Raw genomic sequence first — 14,615 nt, 5'->3', positions numbered from 1 at the left:
GCTGCAGATGAGGTGCAGGTCTGTGTCCAGGGCTGCCGAGAGTGTTTTGGCACGTCTCCCTCCTCCAATCACCGCACTCTATTCTCAGTCCCACCCCCCCACCCCCATTTGCACCTCCCTCCCCCAATGATCGCGCTGAATCATCATGCCCCACCCACATTGCCTGCTGACCGACGTCTCTCTCTCTCGTCCAATCGGCTCCCTCGATCAGCAGTCCCACCCCCACTGCCTCGCGGAAAGCGGAGGTTTCTCCGGGTTTTTAAATCCGGATTCCATAAAATGGGGGGGGGGGGGGGGGGGGGAGAAACGTGTCCCCCCTGGCCCCACCGCCCCTGAAGGTACTGGCTCACTTATCTTCATTGATGATGCAACTGCTGATGGTAGTAGCATAAGGAATTCTGAAGTGTATAGACACATCCTATCTGCTCAAGTTCAAACAAATGCCTCAAAACATTAACCGGCAGTTCATTCTACAGCAAGACAATGATCCCAAACATACAGTACTGCTAAAGCAACAAAGGAGTTTTTCAAAGCTTATAAAAAATGGTCAATTCATGAGTGGCCAAGTCAATCACCCAATCTGAACCCAATTGAGCATGCCTTTTATATGCTGAAGAGAAAACTGAAGGGTGCTAGGCCCCAAAACAAGCATAAGCTAAAGATGGCTGCAATACAGGCCTGGCAGAGCATCACCAGAGAAGACACCCAGCAACTGGTGATGTCAATGAATTGCAGACTTCAAGCAGTCATTGCATGCAAAGGATGTGCAACAAAATACTAAACAAGACTACCTTCATTTACATGACATTACTGTGCCCCAAACATTATGGTGCCCTGAAATGGGGGTAACTATGTCTAAACTCTGAGGTAATTTCTACATGGTGAAACCAAAATGTATAAAAATGGCCATTATTAAAATCTGACAGTGCACTTTAACCACATGTGATTTTTTCTATTACAAATCTCAAATTGTGGAGTACAGAGGCAAATAAATAAATGCTGGGTCTTTGTCCCAAACATTATGGAGGGCAGTGTATAACAATGCTGCTGTTGACTCCAATCCAACTTTCACTCAATTCACACCCATCTGATGGGATAATTAAATAATTATCTGAACAACATTGGTTATGAATTGATTTTCACTTCCATAAATCAGCAATTCTAAAGAGCTATTGGATAAAACAAGTTTTTCTCAGCTGAAATCACCAAACTCAGCACAGAAAAACAATCAAACTAAACTCTTTCCTTGTTTGTGTGGCTGCGTTAATCTCTATGTAAACCTTTTAAGTAATTGAGCTAATTCTGTATACACATATTTCAATCAGTGCAATACGTATATTACGTATTTATGCTAAAATTATTCCATCAATTCAAACTTGCATTGTGGCAAAAAAAAAAGTCAGATTGTGTTCTCAGAGCAACAATTTTGGGTCAAGGATTTGCTGCTAGAACTTGAATATAAATACGGGCCACTCAGTCTAGCTGAATTAATTAAAATTGCAATTTACTTCCGATTATGAACTCTGATTTATTTTGAACATTGCTATGTTCAGATCCAGAATTGAATTAAACAATTATGCATCTTACATTGTCATTTCACAATTATTATCTTTATCAGAGAGTGAGACGCACAGCAAAATCGTCTCTCAGAATCTCTTCCAATAACTAACTTTACCAGAACTGATGTAAGAATCACTGGTTTATAGTTTCCCGGCTTATTGCTGCTGCACTTCCTAAATAAACACACAATGTTAGCCATCCTACATTCTTCCAGTACCCAGGTGTCTAACAAAGTTACCAAAATCTTTGTAAGGACCCCAGCAATCTCCACCCTTGCTTTCCATGATATCCTAAGATGCACCTTGGCCAGGCCTCAGCGATTTATCCATCTTCAGGCATTTCAGGAAATAGAATACCTCCTTCAAAATATTGATATGTTCCCGAATTTTCATTATTCTCTCCCCTGAAGTCACTAGCTTCCCTGTCCTTCTTCACTGTAAATATAGGCATGAAATATTCATTCAAGATCTCGCCTATTTCACATGGCTCAACACATAGATTATTACATTGATCTTTATGAGGAGGTACCCTCTTCCTTGCTATGCTTTAACTCTTAATATACTTGTAACAAAGAGGAAGAAGATTGAACTTTATTGCCTTCCATCACAGTGAAGGAATGTGGAATCCACTGTGATGGATGTTTATGTTAACTTTTATGTGGTTGTGTGTCTTGTTGTTTTTCACTCAGAATGGCTGTATGGTAACTCAAATTTCACTGTACCTTAACTGGTACATGTGACAATAAACTGACCTAGAAACCTTGATCTTGAACCTATAATCTTTTAGGATTCTCTTTTATCTTACTGACAAGAATCCTATTCTCATGGCCTCATTCTGCCCTCCTAATTTTCAAAGGATTCAATTGATCTCAGCTGCCTATATGCCAGACCCCATCCAGTAGTTTAAACGCTCTTGAGTAGCTTCAGCAAATCTTACGTGTATTCATAAGATCATAAGTGATAGAAGTAGAATTAGGCCATTCGGCCCATCAAGTTTACTCTGCCCTTCAATCATGGCTGATCCATCTCTCCCTGCTAACCCTATTCTCCTACCTTCTCCCCATAACCTCTGACACCCATACTAATCAAGAATCTATCTCTGCGTTAAATATATCCACTGGCTTTGCCTCCACAGCCTTTTGTGGCAAAGAATTCCACAGATTCACCACCCTCTAACTAAAGAAATTCCTCCTCATCTCCCTCCTAAAAGAACGACATTTAATTTAAAGATCGCATGGATGAATTACAACAATTGTTCATCCCTGTTGCGTAAAAATAAAACAGGGAAGGCGGTTCAACCGTGACTAACGAAGGAAATTAGGGATAGTGGTTAAATCCAAGGAAGAGGCGTATAAATTGGCCAGAGGAAGCAGCAAACCGGAGGACTGGGAGAAATTTAGAATTCAACAGAGGACAAAGGACAAAATTAAGAGGGGGGAATAGAGCATGAACAAAAGCTTGCAAGGAATATAAAAACTGATTGTAAAAGCTTATATAGATATGAGAAGAGGAAAATATTAGTGAAGACAAATGTAGGTCCCTTACAATCAGAAACAGATGCATTTATAATGGGAAACAAGGTAATGGCAGACCAGTTCAACAATACTTTGGTTCTGTCTTCACCAAGGAAGACACAAACAATCTCCCATAAATACTAGGGAACTGAGGATCTAGCTGGAGGGAGGAACTGAAGGAAATTCACATTAGTTAGGAAATGGTGTTAGGTAAACTGTTGGGACTGATGGCAGATAAATCCCCAGGGCCTGATGATCTGCATCCAAGAGTACTCAAGGAGGTGGTCCTCGAAATTGTGGATACATTGATGATCATTTTCCAATGTTCTATAGACTCTGGATCAGTTCCTGTGGACTGGAGGGTAGCTGATTATCGACTGGAGTTGATTATTAACGATATAATAGCAGCACATTTGGAAAGCAGTGACACGATCTGTCAAATTCAGCATGGATTTATGATGGGGAAATCATGCCTGACTAATCTTCTTGAATTCTTTGAGGATGTAACAAGTAGAATGGATGAGGGAGAGCTAGTGGATGTGGTGTATCTGGACTTTCAAAAAGCCTTTGACATGGTCCCACACAAGAGATTAATGTGCAAAATTAGAGCACATGGTATTGGGGATACGGTATTGACATGGATAGAGACCTAGTTGGCAGACAGGAAGCAAAGAGTAGGAATTAACGGGTCCTTTTCAGAATGGCAGGCAGTGTCAAGTGGGGTGCCGCAAGGCTCAGTGCTGGGACTACAGTTATTTACAATATATTTAACGATTTAGATAAAGGAATTAAATGTAAAATGTCCAAGTTTGCAGATGACACAAAGGTGGGTGGTAGTGTGAGCTGCGGCGAGGAGGAAGCTATGAGGCTGTAGGGTGACTTGGATAGGTTGGGTGAGTGGGCAGATGCATGGCAGATGCAGTATAATGTGGATAAATGTGGGGTTATCCACTTTGGTGGCAAGAACAAGATGGCAGATTATTCTCTGAATGGTGTCAGATTAGGAAAAGGGGAGGTGCAATGAGACCTTGGTGTCCTTGTACATCAGTCACTGAAAGTAAGCATGAAGGTGCAGCAGGCAGTGAAGAAAGCAAATGGCATGTTGGCCTTCATAGCGAGTGGATTTGACTATAGGGGCAAGGAGGTCCTACTGCAGTTGTACAGGGCCCTGGTGAGACCGCACCTGGAGTAGTGTGTGCAGTTTTCGTCTCCTAATTTGAAGAAGGTCATTCTTGGTATTCTTGGTATTGGTATTCACCAGGTTAATTCCCAGGATGGCGGGACTGACATATGATGAAAGAATGGATCGACTGGGCTTGTATTCACTGGAATTTCGAAGGATGAGAGGGCATCTTATAGAAACATAAAACATTCTTAAGGGATTGGACAGGCTAGAACCAGGGATCACGGTTTAATAATAAAGGGTCGCCATTTTGGACTGAGATGAAGAAAAACGTTTTCACCCAAAGAGTTGTGAATCTGTGGAATTCTCTGCCGCAGAAGGCAGTGGAAGCCAATTCACTGGATGTATTCAAGAGAGTGTTAGATATAGCTCTGACGGTTAATGGAATCAAGTGATATAGGGAGAAAGCAGGAACGGGGTACTGATTTTGGATGATCAGCCATGATCATATTGAATAGTGGTGCTGGCTCGAAGGGCCGAATGGCCTACTCCTACACCCATTTTCTATGTTTCTATTAATTCTGAGCTTATCTGAGTTTCTATTGTTTCTATTAATTCTGAGTCTGGTCCTAGACTCTCCCATTAATGGAAACATCCTCTCCACATCCACTCTATCCAAGCCTTTCACTATTCTGTACATTTCAATGAGGTTCCCCCCCTCATTCTTCTAAACTCCAGCGAATATAGGCCAGGTGCCATGAAACGCTCATCATTTGTGAACCTACTCATTCCTGGGATCATTCTTGCAAACCTCCTCTGGACCCTCGCCAGAGCCAACACATCCTTCCTCAGATATGGGGCCCAAAATTGCTCACGATATTCCAAATGCAGCCTGGTCTCCCTCTAGTGCAGATGCAACCCATCCCTCTTGTACAGGTCACCTCTGCCCCACACAAGATCTTAGTGATCCAAGTAGCTGACACCCGCATGCTTGTGTCCATCTTCCGTTTCTTTGTTTGCCTCATTATTACATATTTTTGTCATGCAGAAGGATTCACTTGCAGAAGTTATAATTCCTGGGATCAAAATTATCACAAACTTCCTCTTTTGTTTACTTCATAACTTACCTCAATTTGGCACTTTCCACATTAAATATTTTATTTCTGATTAGAAGTTATTAGCCAGGGTAATATTAACCCCATCTCTCTCTTCACATGCACTGTTTGACCAGTTGAATGAATCCAGCAATTAGTTTTATTTCACACTCCTTTTTATTATTTCATACGCATATTTAGAAAGCCACAATTGTTGGTGTCCTTGTTCCGATCCTGTTTGCAACGCTGAGCCAAAACTTGCATAAGGTAACAATGTTTGATCATATAAATATTGGGAAATCTTCAAAAAAAGATTTCCATTGTGTTGATAGAAACTGAAGAGATAGACACAAAATGCTGGAGTAACTCAGCGGGTCAGGCAGCATCTCTCAAGAAAATGGATAGGTGACGTTTCAGGTTGAGACCCTTCTTCTTCAGACCTTTCTTCTTGAGTTACTCCAGCATTTTGTGTTTGAGTATTTTGTGTCCTCCAGAGATGCTGACTGGCCTGCTTAATTATTCTAGCATTTTGTGTCAGCCTGCAAAAGGGTCCCAACTTGAAACATCACCTGGTCCTTGAGTTAGTCTAGCATTTTGTCTACCTTTGGTATAACCATCATCTGCAGCTCATTTTTATTACATTAAAGTAATACAGTGTTGTTATTTTGGTGAAAGAAAAGTCAGGCTCAAACTTAGTTCCTCAAAGTCTCTTAGTAAACAATTTTCCAGAAAGCTTAACTAGAAAGAGAAATACCTAGCTTTGGCATTTACCAGACTATTGCCAGAGAACTCTGATGCCGGGAGGCATATAGTTTACAGGGTTTGTTTGAAAGGAGAGTTATGAAAACAAGTAAATCTTGGCATTGTAAAGGTCACTGGCATGGACAATATCCCTGTAATCGAAAAATTTTACAAGATTATAACTGGTATTTCTAAATTCACTGACACTTGACTGCTGAAAAGTGAATTGCACTACAAAATTGCAACATTAGTATTTTAAGTGGAGTGTTGACAGGTGGTGCACAACAGAGATGTCTGGGTTTGGTCTCTTGTCCATGTTAATCAGCAGGGCTGCAGTGGGGCCGATGAAAGTTGTCTCAGTGTCTCAGAACTGTGAAAGAGCTGAGCACTACCAGGTCATTCCCATAGTTCCAGTTGGAAAATGATTAATGGCAGATGAAGTTTAAAGCAGATTTGATTGTTTTGTCCATTCTCCCTTTCCAACATGATCAAAAAATTACAGAACTTTATATATTAAAAATAGCAACTTGGATGAAACCATGGAAATACTCCAGCAAAAAATATTTCCCGTTGATATTATCTGACCATCAAATATTAAAAAGGAAACCAATTTTTAAAACTGCTTGTGTAGTTTATCTGCCACAGTTCTCATTGGATCTTTTGATAGAGCAGAGATGTACATTGTTCCAAAAACATTTAATATTTATTGTCGATAAAAAACACAGCATTGTTTATTATAAACAAAACATGTCGAATGATTGATAACCATTTCTTTTGTGCTTTAGTAAAGCCAATGCATCTCATATCCTCGTTTTAACTGGATCATGGATTTGGTTTAATCTTTTACCTCCATTATTTCATTTCTCTCCCAGGGTGCATTGCTAAGATTGATATTCAAATAATGGGCAACTCATAAGTGTGATATGCATATCTCCGAAGCTGACCCTTGAGTGCCTGATAGGATATACAAAAAACATAATTATAATGTTCTCTCAGATATCTTGAAATCCTTATACGAAAGCCAAAATTTAACATTTGCTGGATGTAGCACAATTGGCTGCCTAACTACCTTTTCTTACAGAGAATGTCTGAGTTTCTGAAAAAAAACAAAATGATAACAAACCAGCTCCAGGTTTTCCATATATAATAGCAGCTTTAGAAACAAAGAACTGCAAATGCTGACACAAATGACACAAAGTGCTGGAGTAACTCAGGAAGTCAGGCTGCATTTCAGGAGAACATGGATCAGCGACGTTTCAGGTTGAGACCCTTCTAGGTCCTAGGGGTCTCAACCCAAAACATCATCCATCCATGTTCTCCAGACGTGCTGCCTGAACCTGCAGATTGTTCCACCTGGTTGTGTCCTTAACAGCAGCTTTAGCTGGGTTTTGTGTCATTTGCCTAGTGGTAGATTTATTAATCCAAGGAAGTAAGGAAGGTATCCAGACAAACAACGAGCAACTAGCACTACTAGCAACAAACTTTGCTGTGGACTTCAATTTAAAAATGACTAAATTTAATTGTAATTTAAAACTGAAGTCAATAGCAACACACATTGATACAAATAGACTTATAGGGCACTTTGGGAGCTATAAAGCATTTTTACATGATTTTTAAATAAGTGTTGGATGACCAACGTGGCATCTGCCTGACATGTGTCTTGGCCAAAGTCTACAACTGCTTGATTCTCAACCAGATTAGAGCTGCTATCGACCCGAAGCTACGTTACAATCAGAACGGCTTCAGAGCGAAGAGGAACATGGTCACACAGATCCTTGCCCTCCGAAGAATCATTGAGGAGGTGAAGAGTAACAACCTGCCTGCCATCCTAACCTTCATAGACTTCCAAGAAGGCATGACTCGATTCATCGATGCAAAATGATGAGGATTTTGAAGGCTTACAGTATCCCTCCTCATCTCCTGAGAGCTATTGAGGATACGCACTTGGGCACCACGGCCAAGGTTGTCACCCCGGATGGCGAGAGCAAAGTGTTCAAGATCCTCGTGGGGGTCTTACAGGGAGACACGCTGACAACCTTTCTCTTCGTCATTGTCCTTGATTATGCCATGAGGCAGGCGCTCAAGGAACATGACGACCTCGACTTCACAATCACTCCAAGACATTCGAGAAGAATCGGGCCAGTCAACTTGTCAGACCTTGACTTCACTGATGACATCGTCCTGCTATCGGACCAGATTAGGGAGGCACAGGAGCTGCTCGGCAGGGTGGAGACGGAATGCTAGAAAGTGGGCCTCCGCCTTCATGCCAAGAAGACGGAGTACATGGTGTTCAACGTTGGTGACCATCAGCCTCTCAAGACCAGTGACGGTACATCTCTCAAGAAAGTGGACGACTTCAAGTACGTGGGAGTGAGGATGCAGAGCTCGGAGAATGACATCAAGGCTTAGAAAGCGCTCGCATGGAAAGCCCTCAATAACATGGGGAAAATCTGGGCCTCGGATGTCTAAGAGTCTCAAACTGAGATTCTTCCATGCAACTGCAGAGACCATATTATTGTATGGGTGTGAGGCAAGGAGGCTCACTCGAGCACTGTCCATGTCTCTCGATGGTACCTATACCCGAATGCTCAGAAAAGTTAAAAATGTCAGTTGGAGGGACCACATCACCAACGCCCTGCTCAATGGGGAGATTCCACCTCTGACCGAGAAGATCAGGTCGAGAAGGATGAGGTTCGCTGGTCACTGCCACCGCCCCCAGAAATGCCAGCAAACAAGGTTGTGCTGTGGGAACCCACCCATGGAAGACGTGACTCAGGATGGCCAATCATGATGATGCTGAAGACGTTAATGGAAGACACGTGTGAAGAGACAAATGAGGAGCTTGCCTGCTGCATGGAAGACAGAGATGGGTGGTGCATTGGACAAAATTGAAACAATGCTTGGTTACTAACTAAAAAAGAGAAACAAAGATTTAAAACAAACAACTTCTGGAGGAACGCTCCATCAGAACCCAATTTGAGATATCAACAATTCCTTTTGCATCTCCCCCCACCACCACCACCCCCAAGAAGCTGCTTGACCCACTGCATTCCTCCAGCATTTTGTTTTTGCTCCAGTTTTCAGCATTGCAGTCTCTTATGTCTCCAAAGAGTGAAAAAAACCATTGCTCACCATACCTTTTACACTCAGAGAACCACTTGCCAAATGTATTTGGATGTGGACGCCTGCATCTTGTCTTACTGGTATTTTTATCATTAAAATAGTGGGATTACTGGCTGACAAATACCAGGATCTGATGGCTTGCATCCAATGATCTTAAAAGTGGCTGCACCAGTTGCAATCTTCTGAAAATCCCTACTTTCTTAAAAGGTCCCAGTATATTGGGTAATTGCAAATGAACACCTTTATCCAAAAAAGGGGAGAGATAGAAACCAGGAAACCACATCCAAATATGATGTGTTCCCTTTGTGCACACTATTTGTTACATCCCTCAAACACTTTAGTTTTGTGTTAAATGCTATCTCCCTTTCATAAAATACAACAACTGTTTAATTATATTGGCTGCCACTACCTTAATAACATCCATCATTGGGAAAATGCTACAATCTATTCACAAGGTAGTATAGACAGTGAATTTATCAAATTATAATATTCTTTACCCCAAATACCTGTACTGTGTTAATCATTAAATATAGTTAAGGCTGAGATAGGAACATTTTTGGGCTAAATAAGAGTCAGCAGTTATGCAGTACAGTATGAAATGGAATTGAATCTTAGATTGAATCAGCCATGATGGTTTTGAATGGCACACCAGTCCTGCAGGGCTCTATGGCCTATTCCAGCCCAAATTTCTAAAGTTTAAATGAGGATAGCTGATCTCTTCGTCAATACTACGTCAGCGTTACTGGGTGAGTACAGACATCATAATTCGTTATCTGCCGCAGTATCTCAGCAAATTCTCACAGGCACAGCCTGCATGTATGCTGTCATCATGGGCATACAAGCAACATAATGAAAGTAAGCAGTACAAGTGCAAAGTGGCTTTGAACAATGTGGTTGTGGTAATCTCATTTTATCAGGATCGGACCGTTCGGCAAATTCAAATTCTGCCAATGTATGTGGAATAGAGCTGCAAAAGAAGCCACAGTGCCCTTAGAGTGCTCTCCATTTTACGTGGCCAAGCACTCAACAATCTGTTAATCATGTAAATCAACTGCTTCAATATCGACCAAGTATCCTTGCTCTTCTGTATGTCCTGATGTTATAACATCACAGTGGACACTTGTAACTGGGCAATGCGTTAAGACTTCATTTGCTGCAAATGTCTAAAAATGTAAGAACACCTCCATCCTGAGGTGATATATTGGCACCAAGACATACGAATAGTTTAGTGTTATTGTAGAATTAATCCCAATATGTGGTAAACTGCACTAAACAGCCTGTTTAATTAATTCTAATGCCTTAAAACCAACTGTATAGATTCAAGTCTAAGTTTGGTCACAGATTAAATGGAACAAAAGGCAAGGCTAAATTATAATCATTACTACAGCAATTCTCATGTCCAATTTGATCATGGGGGTGCCTTTCAGGAAGTCCATTCAGTCGATAGCTTGCAACATGCACAATCCTGGGACTTCTAGAGCTTGAATCGAGTTGCTACAGTCCATTGCTTTATGTTTTCAAAATAGTTTCCTTTGTCTTCCTCTCTGGCCGTTCATTGTTACTGCAGGCCTAACACTTAGTTGTCCTTCATACCACTGCAATGGGCAAAAAAAAAATAGAGTGGCTCCCACATCAACTCTGTGCCGTCTCGACTAATTCTTCTATTTTTGACAGCATGTCCTCCACCATTGGTACTACGAATCATCAGTAAAAGCTCACCGTTTACATACAATTGCAGTAAAAAGCATTTTGGATGATTTACAGGTTAGCTAACCACTGCCCAGCTACACCATTACCCAGTCATTGGTTATACTGTTTACCATCACTCAACAGGCAAATAGAACATGGCTGACCCAACCTTAGTCATCAATACCATTAAGTTAAATAGCCAGTTAACAATTACTACAAACAACATACTTATCTGCTAGACACAAAATGCTGGAATAACTCAGCAGGACAGGCAGCATCTCTGGAGAGAAGGAATTGGTGACGTTGTAATCAGTGTAATCCAGCATCCTTCCTACACATCCATCCTTCCTACACATAATTATCTATATCCTGTTGAAGTAAATTAAAATTCTGCTTTCCAATTTAATGAACACAAATTGATTCCTGCACTTGTATTTAAAAAAAAAGTTATATACCTTAAAAATTAATCACTGATTGTGATATTTTTTGGGACATTCGTGTTTCCCTTTATGAATGGTATTATTTACTGAATGCATTTAGCTCAACAGACTCTTCTCAGCAAATATTTACCTTCAGCAAATACTATGGACTTTATTTAGAAACTTAGGAATGATTAACATGTGCAATACAAAACTTAACTTGACATTTAAAATCCAAGCTTTACTCTGAAAGAGTGCAGATAGCATGACACTCACCTCAGTTATTCCTGCTTACTCACTCAGCAGATGTTCCTTATTTCAACACTTCACTATCATCCTTCCCTAATTACCTTCAAATATTGATCATCTACATTGTGTTTTTGATTTTTTGTTTTTGGACTGAATTCTGTTTTTAATTTGTGTTTCTGTGATGTCTTTATTATTTATTTTATTCTGATTATATGTTTATATTCCTGTTAATCTATGTAAGGTGTCCTTGAGATGTCTGAAAGGCGCCCAATAAATAAAATTTATTATTATTATCTTTACTTAAAGCCCATGGTTCCTTCTTTGCAGTATTCCCATTTGCTTGCCTTCACCTCAGCACTGTTTTGATTATTACTCATCAAGTGACCTTAACCCGGCATGGTGGTGCAGCGGTGGAGCTACTGCCTTACAGCGCCAGAGCTCCAGATTCAATCTCGACTACGGGTACTGTCTGTACGGAGTTTGTATGTTCTCCCTTTGACCTGTGATAGTTTTCCCCGAGATCTTCGGTTTCCTCCCACACTCCAAAGATGTACAGGTTTGTAGGTTAATTGACTTGATATAAATGTATAAATGTAAAAAACGTTGTCCCTAGTGTGTGTATAAGTGTTAATGTGCGGGGATCGTTGGTAAGTGCGGACTCGGTGGGCCGACACTGTTGGCCTGCAAGGATGCATTCTCAGCTCCTTACTAACTCCCTACATACTAACAACTGTGTGGCCAATAACTGCATTTACCAGTTTGCAGATTACAATACTGTAGTGGGCCGGTTTAATGAACCGGCCCACTACTATAAGACAGAGTGCAGGAAGTAGATAGAGAGCTTTGTAACATGGGGTCAAGGCAACACCAATGTCAGCAAGATGAAGGAGCTAGTTGATGACTTCAGGAAATTAGGTGATGTATACGCCCCAGTCAGCATCAATGGTGCCAAACTGAAGATGGTTGAGGACTTTAAGTTCCCAGGCATAAATATCACAAACAATTTGTCTGTACTGAAGCTTTGGCCAAGAAAGCACACCAACAACCTCTACTTACTCAAAAGACTATGGTAGTTTGGCAATTCTCCAACAGCTCAAATCAACACCTACAGATGTATTGTAGAAAACATCATATTGGGAGATACATCACAGTTTGGATTGGCAAAAGATCTTACTAACACCACAAGAAATTGCAGACAGTTGTGGGTATAGCCTATTTCATCACAAAAACAAGGCAGGAGATACAAAAGCTTGAAAGCACTTACCACCAGATTCAGCAACAGCTGCTCCCATTGTGGACCTTGCACTTTTAAAATATGCATTTCTTATGTAACAATAATGTTATAACGATGCAACGCTATGTTCTGTACAGTGGTAATTTTCTCTTTGCACCACCAATTGCACGTATACAGTTTGATTGTACTCATATGATTTGACTGAATGGCACACAAAGTTTTTCCGTGTATCTCGATATACATGACAATAATAAACCAATACCAATGCTAACCTGATAGACAACCAACCTCTCACATTCTAACTTAAATTGTCAACTTTGTTTCTCAAGAAATGCTGCCAGATCTGCTGCGTGTTTCCAACATATTCCTGTTTCTATTTCAGATTGCCAGCATCTATACACTTTTGCTTTTCAACCAAAAATGAAAATTCTACTGCAAAAGACCCTCTGTAACATACTTGATTTTTACCAGTACAAGATGGACGAATGGAATGCCATGATTACACTCACCGTTCTTTAATCCATCTGCACCCCCATATACACATTGCCCATTTATCCAGTACTTCAAGTGTTGATTCCTTATCTCAGGACCTCCTTCATGCTTCATTCAGCAAACATCTATCATTGTCCTCTTACAACATCAATACATGCTTTGTGCATCCAAATACATGATCATCTGTCGTAGCATTTCCACAGAGTTTACACAGTAACATTTCTAATTATTTTTCACCACAGAAATCGTGTTGTTTAAACTCACCATCATTTCAGCCTTCATCTTCTTTACCCCATGTACTCCACATCAGCAACACTGCTCCTACTCTTCCATTCCTACCTCTCCTGAAACTATCATCATCAGAGTATCCCCTGTGTGTACGTCATTTTTGTTTTGCCGTGGGGCATTTTGGACTGCTTCTATTCATTATCTGCATGCTGCCCTTTGGCAAAATTATTGGCAAGCATGATCAATATTCACAGATGCAGTCCACTCCACCAATTCATCACCACTGACACAAGTATTGTAGCTGTAGTGCCCGATGTCAAGTCATGGACTTTGTTTTGTTCCCAGCATTTACTGCTTTTACATTAACACCTGAAATAAATTGTCCCATCATACAACTCAGAAACAAACACGCAAAAGTATCTTGCACACCTGTGTCATTCTGCACTTAGTCAACCACTCAATCTGAACCCAGTGGGGCAGTCTTCAGTAATACTAAGAGTTCATGTGCCAAGATGATCATATTTGGAAATCTAACAGTAACACTCAACTGTAGCCTATCTTTCTGTTACAGCACCTTAAGCAGGGAGTAGCTGAAATTATGGGACGGAATCCTATTACAGTACTGTCTCCAATTTCCAGCTAGCTTCTCTTTCCATGTACTGTTCATTTCCAATACTTCACTGTTATTCTGTTTAAAGCCATAAATATGTCACCAAAATTTTCAATGCTCTTACTTTACAACAAGCTTAATCTTTCATTAACTTATCTGATCTCCCTAACTGTTATTGACTTGCTTCAAACATGTTTTTTTGTTTTGGTTTCAAATTTCCAACATGTACAATTAATACAAAAATCTCAATATAATTTTCATCCTCGCAACCACCCCACACCAATCCAGTTTTCCATTTAATCTCTTAAAGATCCCGATCCTCATTTTCATATCCTCCATGTCATGCCACTCCTCCTTCTGAAATAAACTCCCAACTATTTATTTCCAGCCATCCCTCACCACCCCACTCTTGGGCATCTTCATCTTTAAACTTACGCTTCACTCACTTGGAACTGTCCCAAAAATATCATGATCTTCAACCTATCCTTCGCTTTCAATAGCCTTCCAAAAAAACCTCCTTCTTTTGATATATTTTTTTCA

General features: G+C 40.5%; 1 protein-coding gene across 6 annotated transcripts in view; it reads right to left on the bottom strand.

Moving 5' to 3' along the window:
- The window catches only part of bcor (BCL6 corepressor), a 262,619-nt gene that overhangs the window by 114,924 nt on the left and 133,080 nt on the right, over positions 1 to 14,615 (bottom strand). Inside the window, exon 1 of one of the 6 annotated variants that reach the window (XM_033033095.1) lies at positions 13,502 to 13,534. The exons of the other annotated variants lie outside the window; for them this stretch is intronic. Coding sequence (XP_032888986.1) covers positions 13,502 to 13,519 — 18 coding nt within the window. The 5' untranslated portion in view covers positions 13,520 to 13,534. Of the gene's footprint in view, positions 1 to 13,501; positions 13,535 to 14,615 lie in introns of those variants that run through there. 6 annotated transcript variants of the gene reach the window in all.

This window comes from Amblyraja radiata, chromosome 14, assembly GCF_010909765.2.
Source record: "Amblyraja radiata isolate CabotCenter1 chromosome 14, sAmbRad1.1.pri, whole genome shotgun sequence".
Classification (NCBI taxonomy): Eukaryota; Metazoa; Chordata; class Chondrichthyes; order Rajiformes; family Rajidae; genus Amblyraja; species Amblyraja radiata.
Note: the sequence above shows the minus strand (reverse complement) of the source record. Positions and strands in the feature narration are given on the sequence as shown.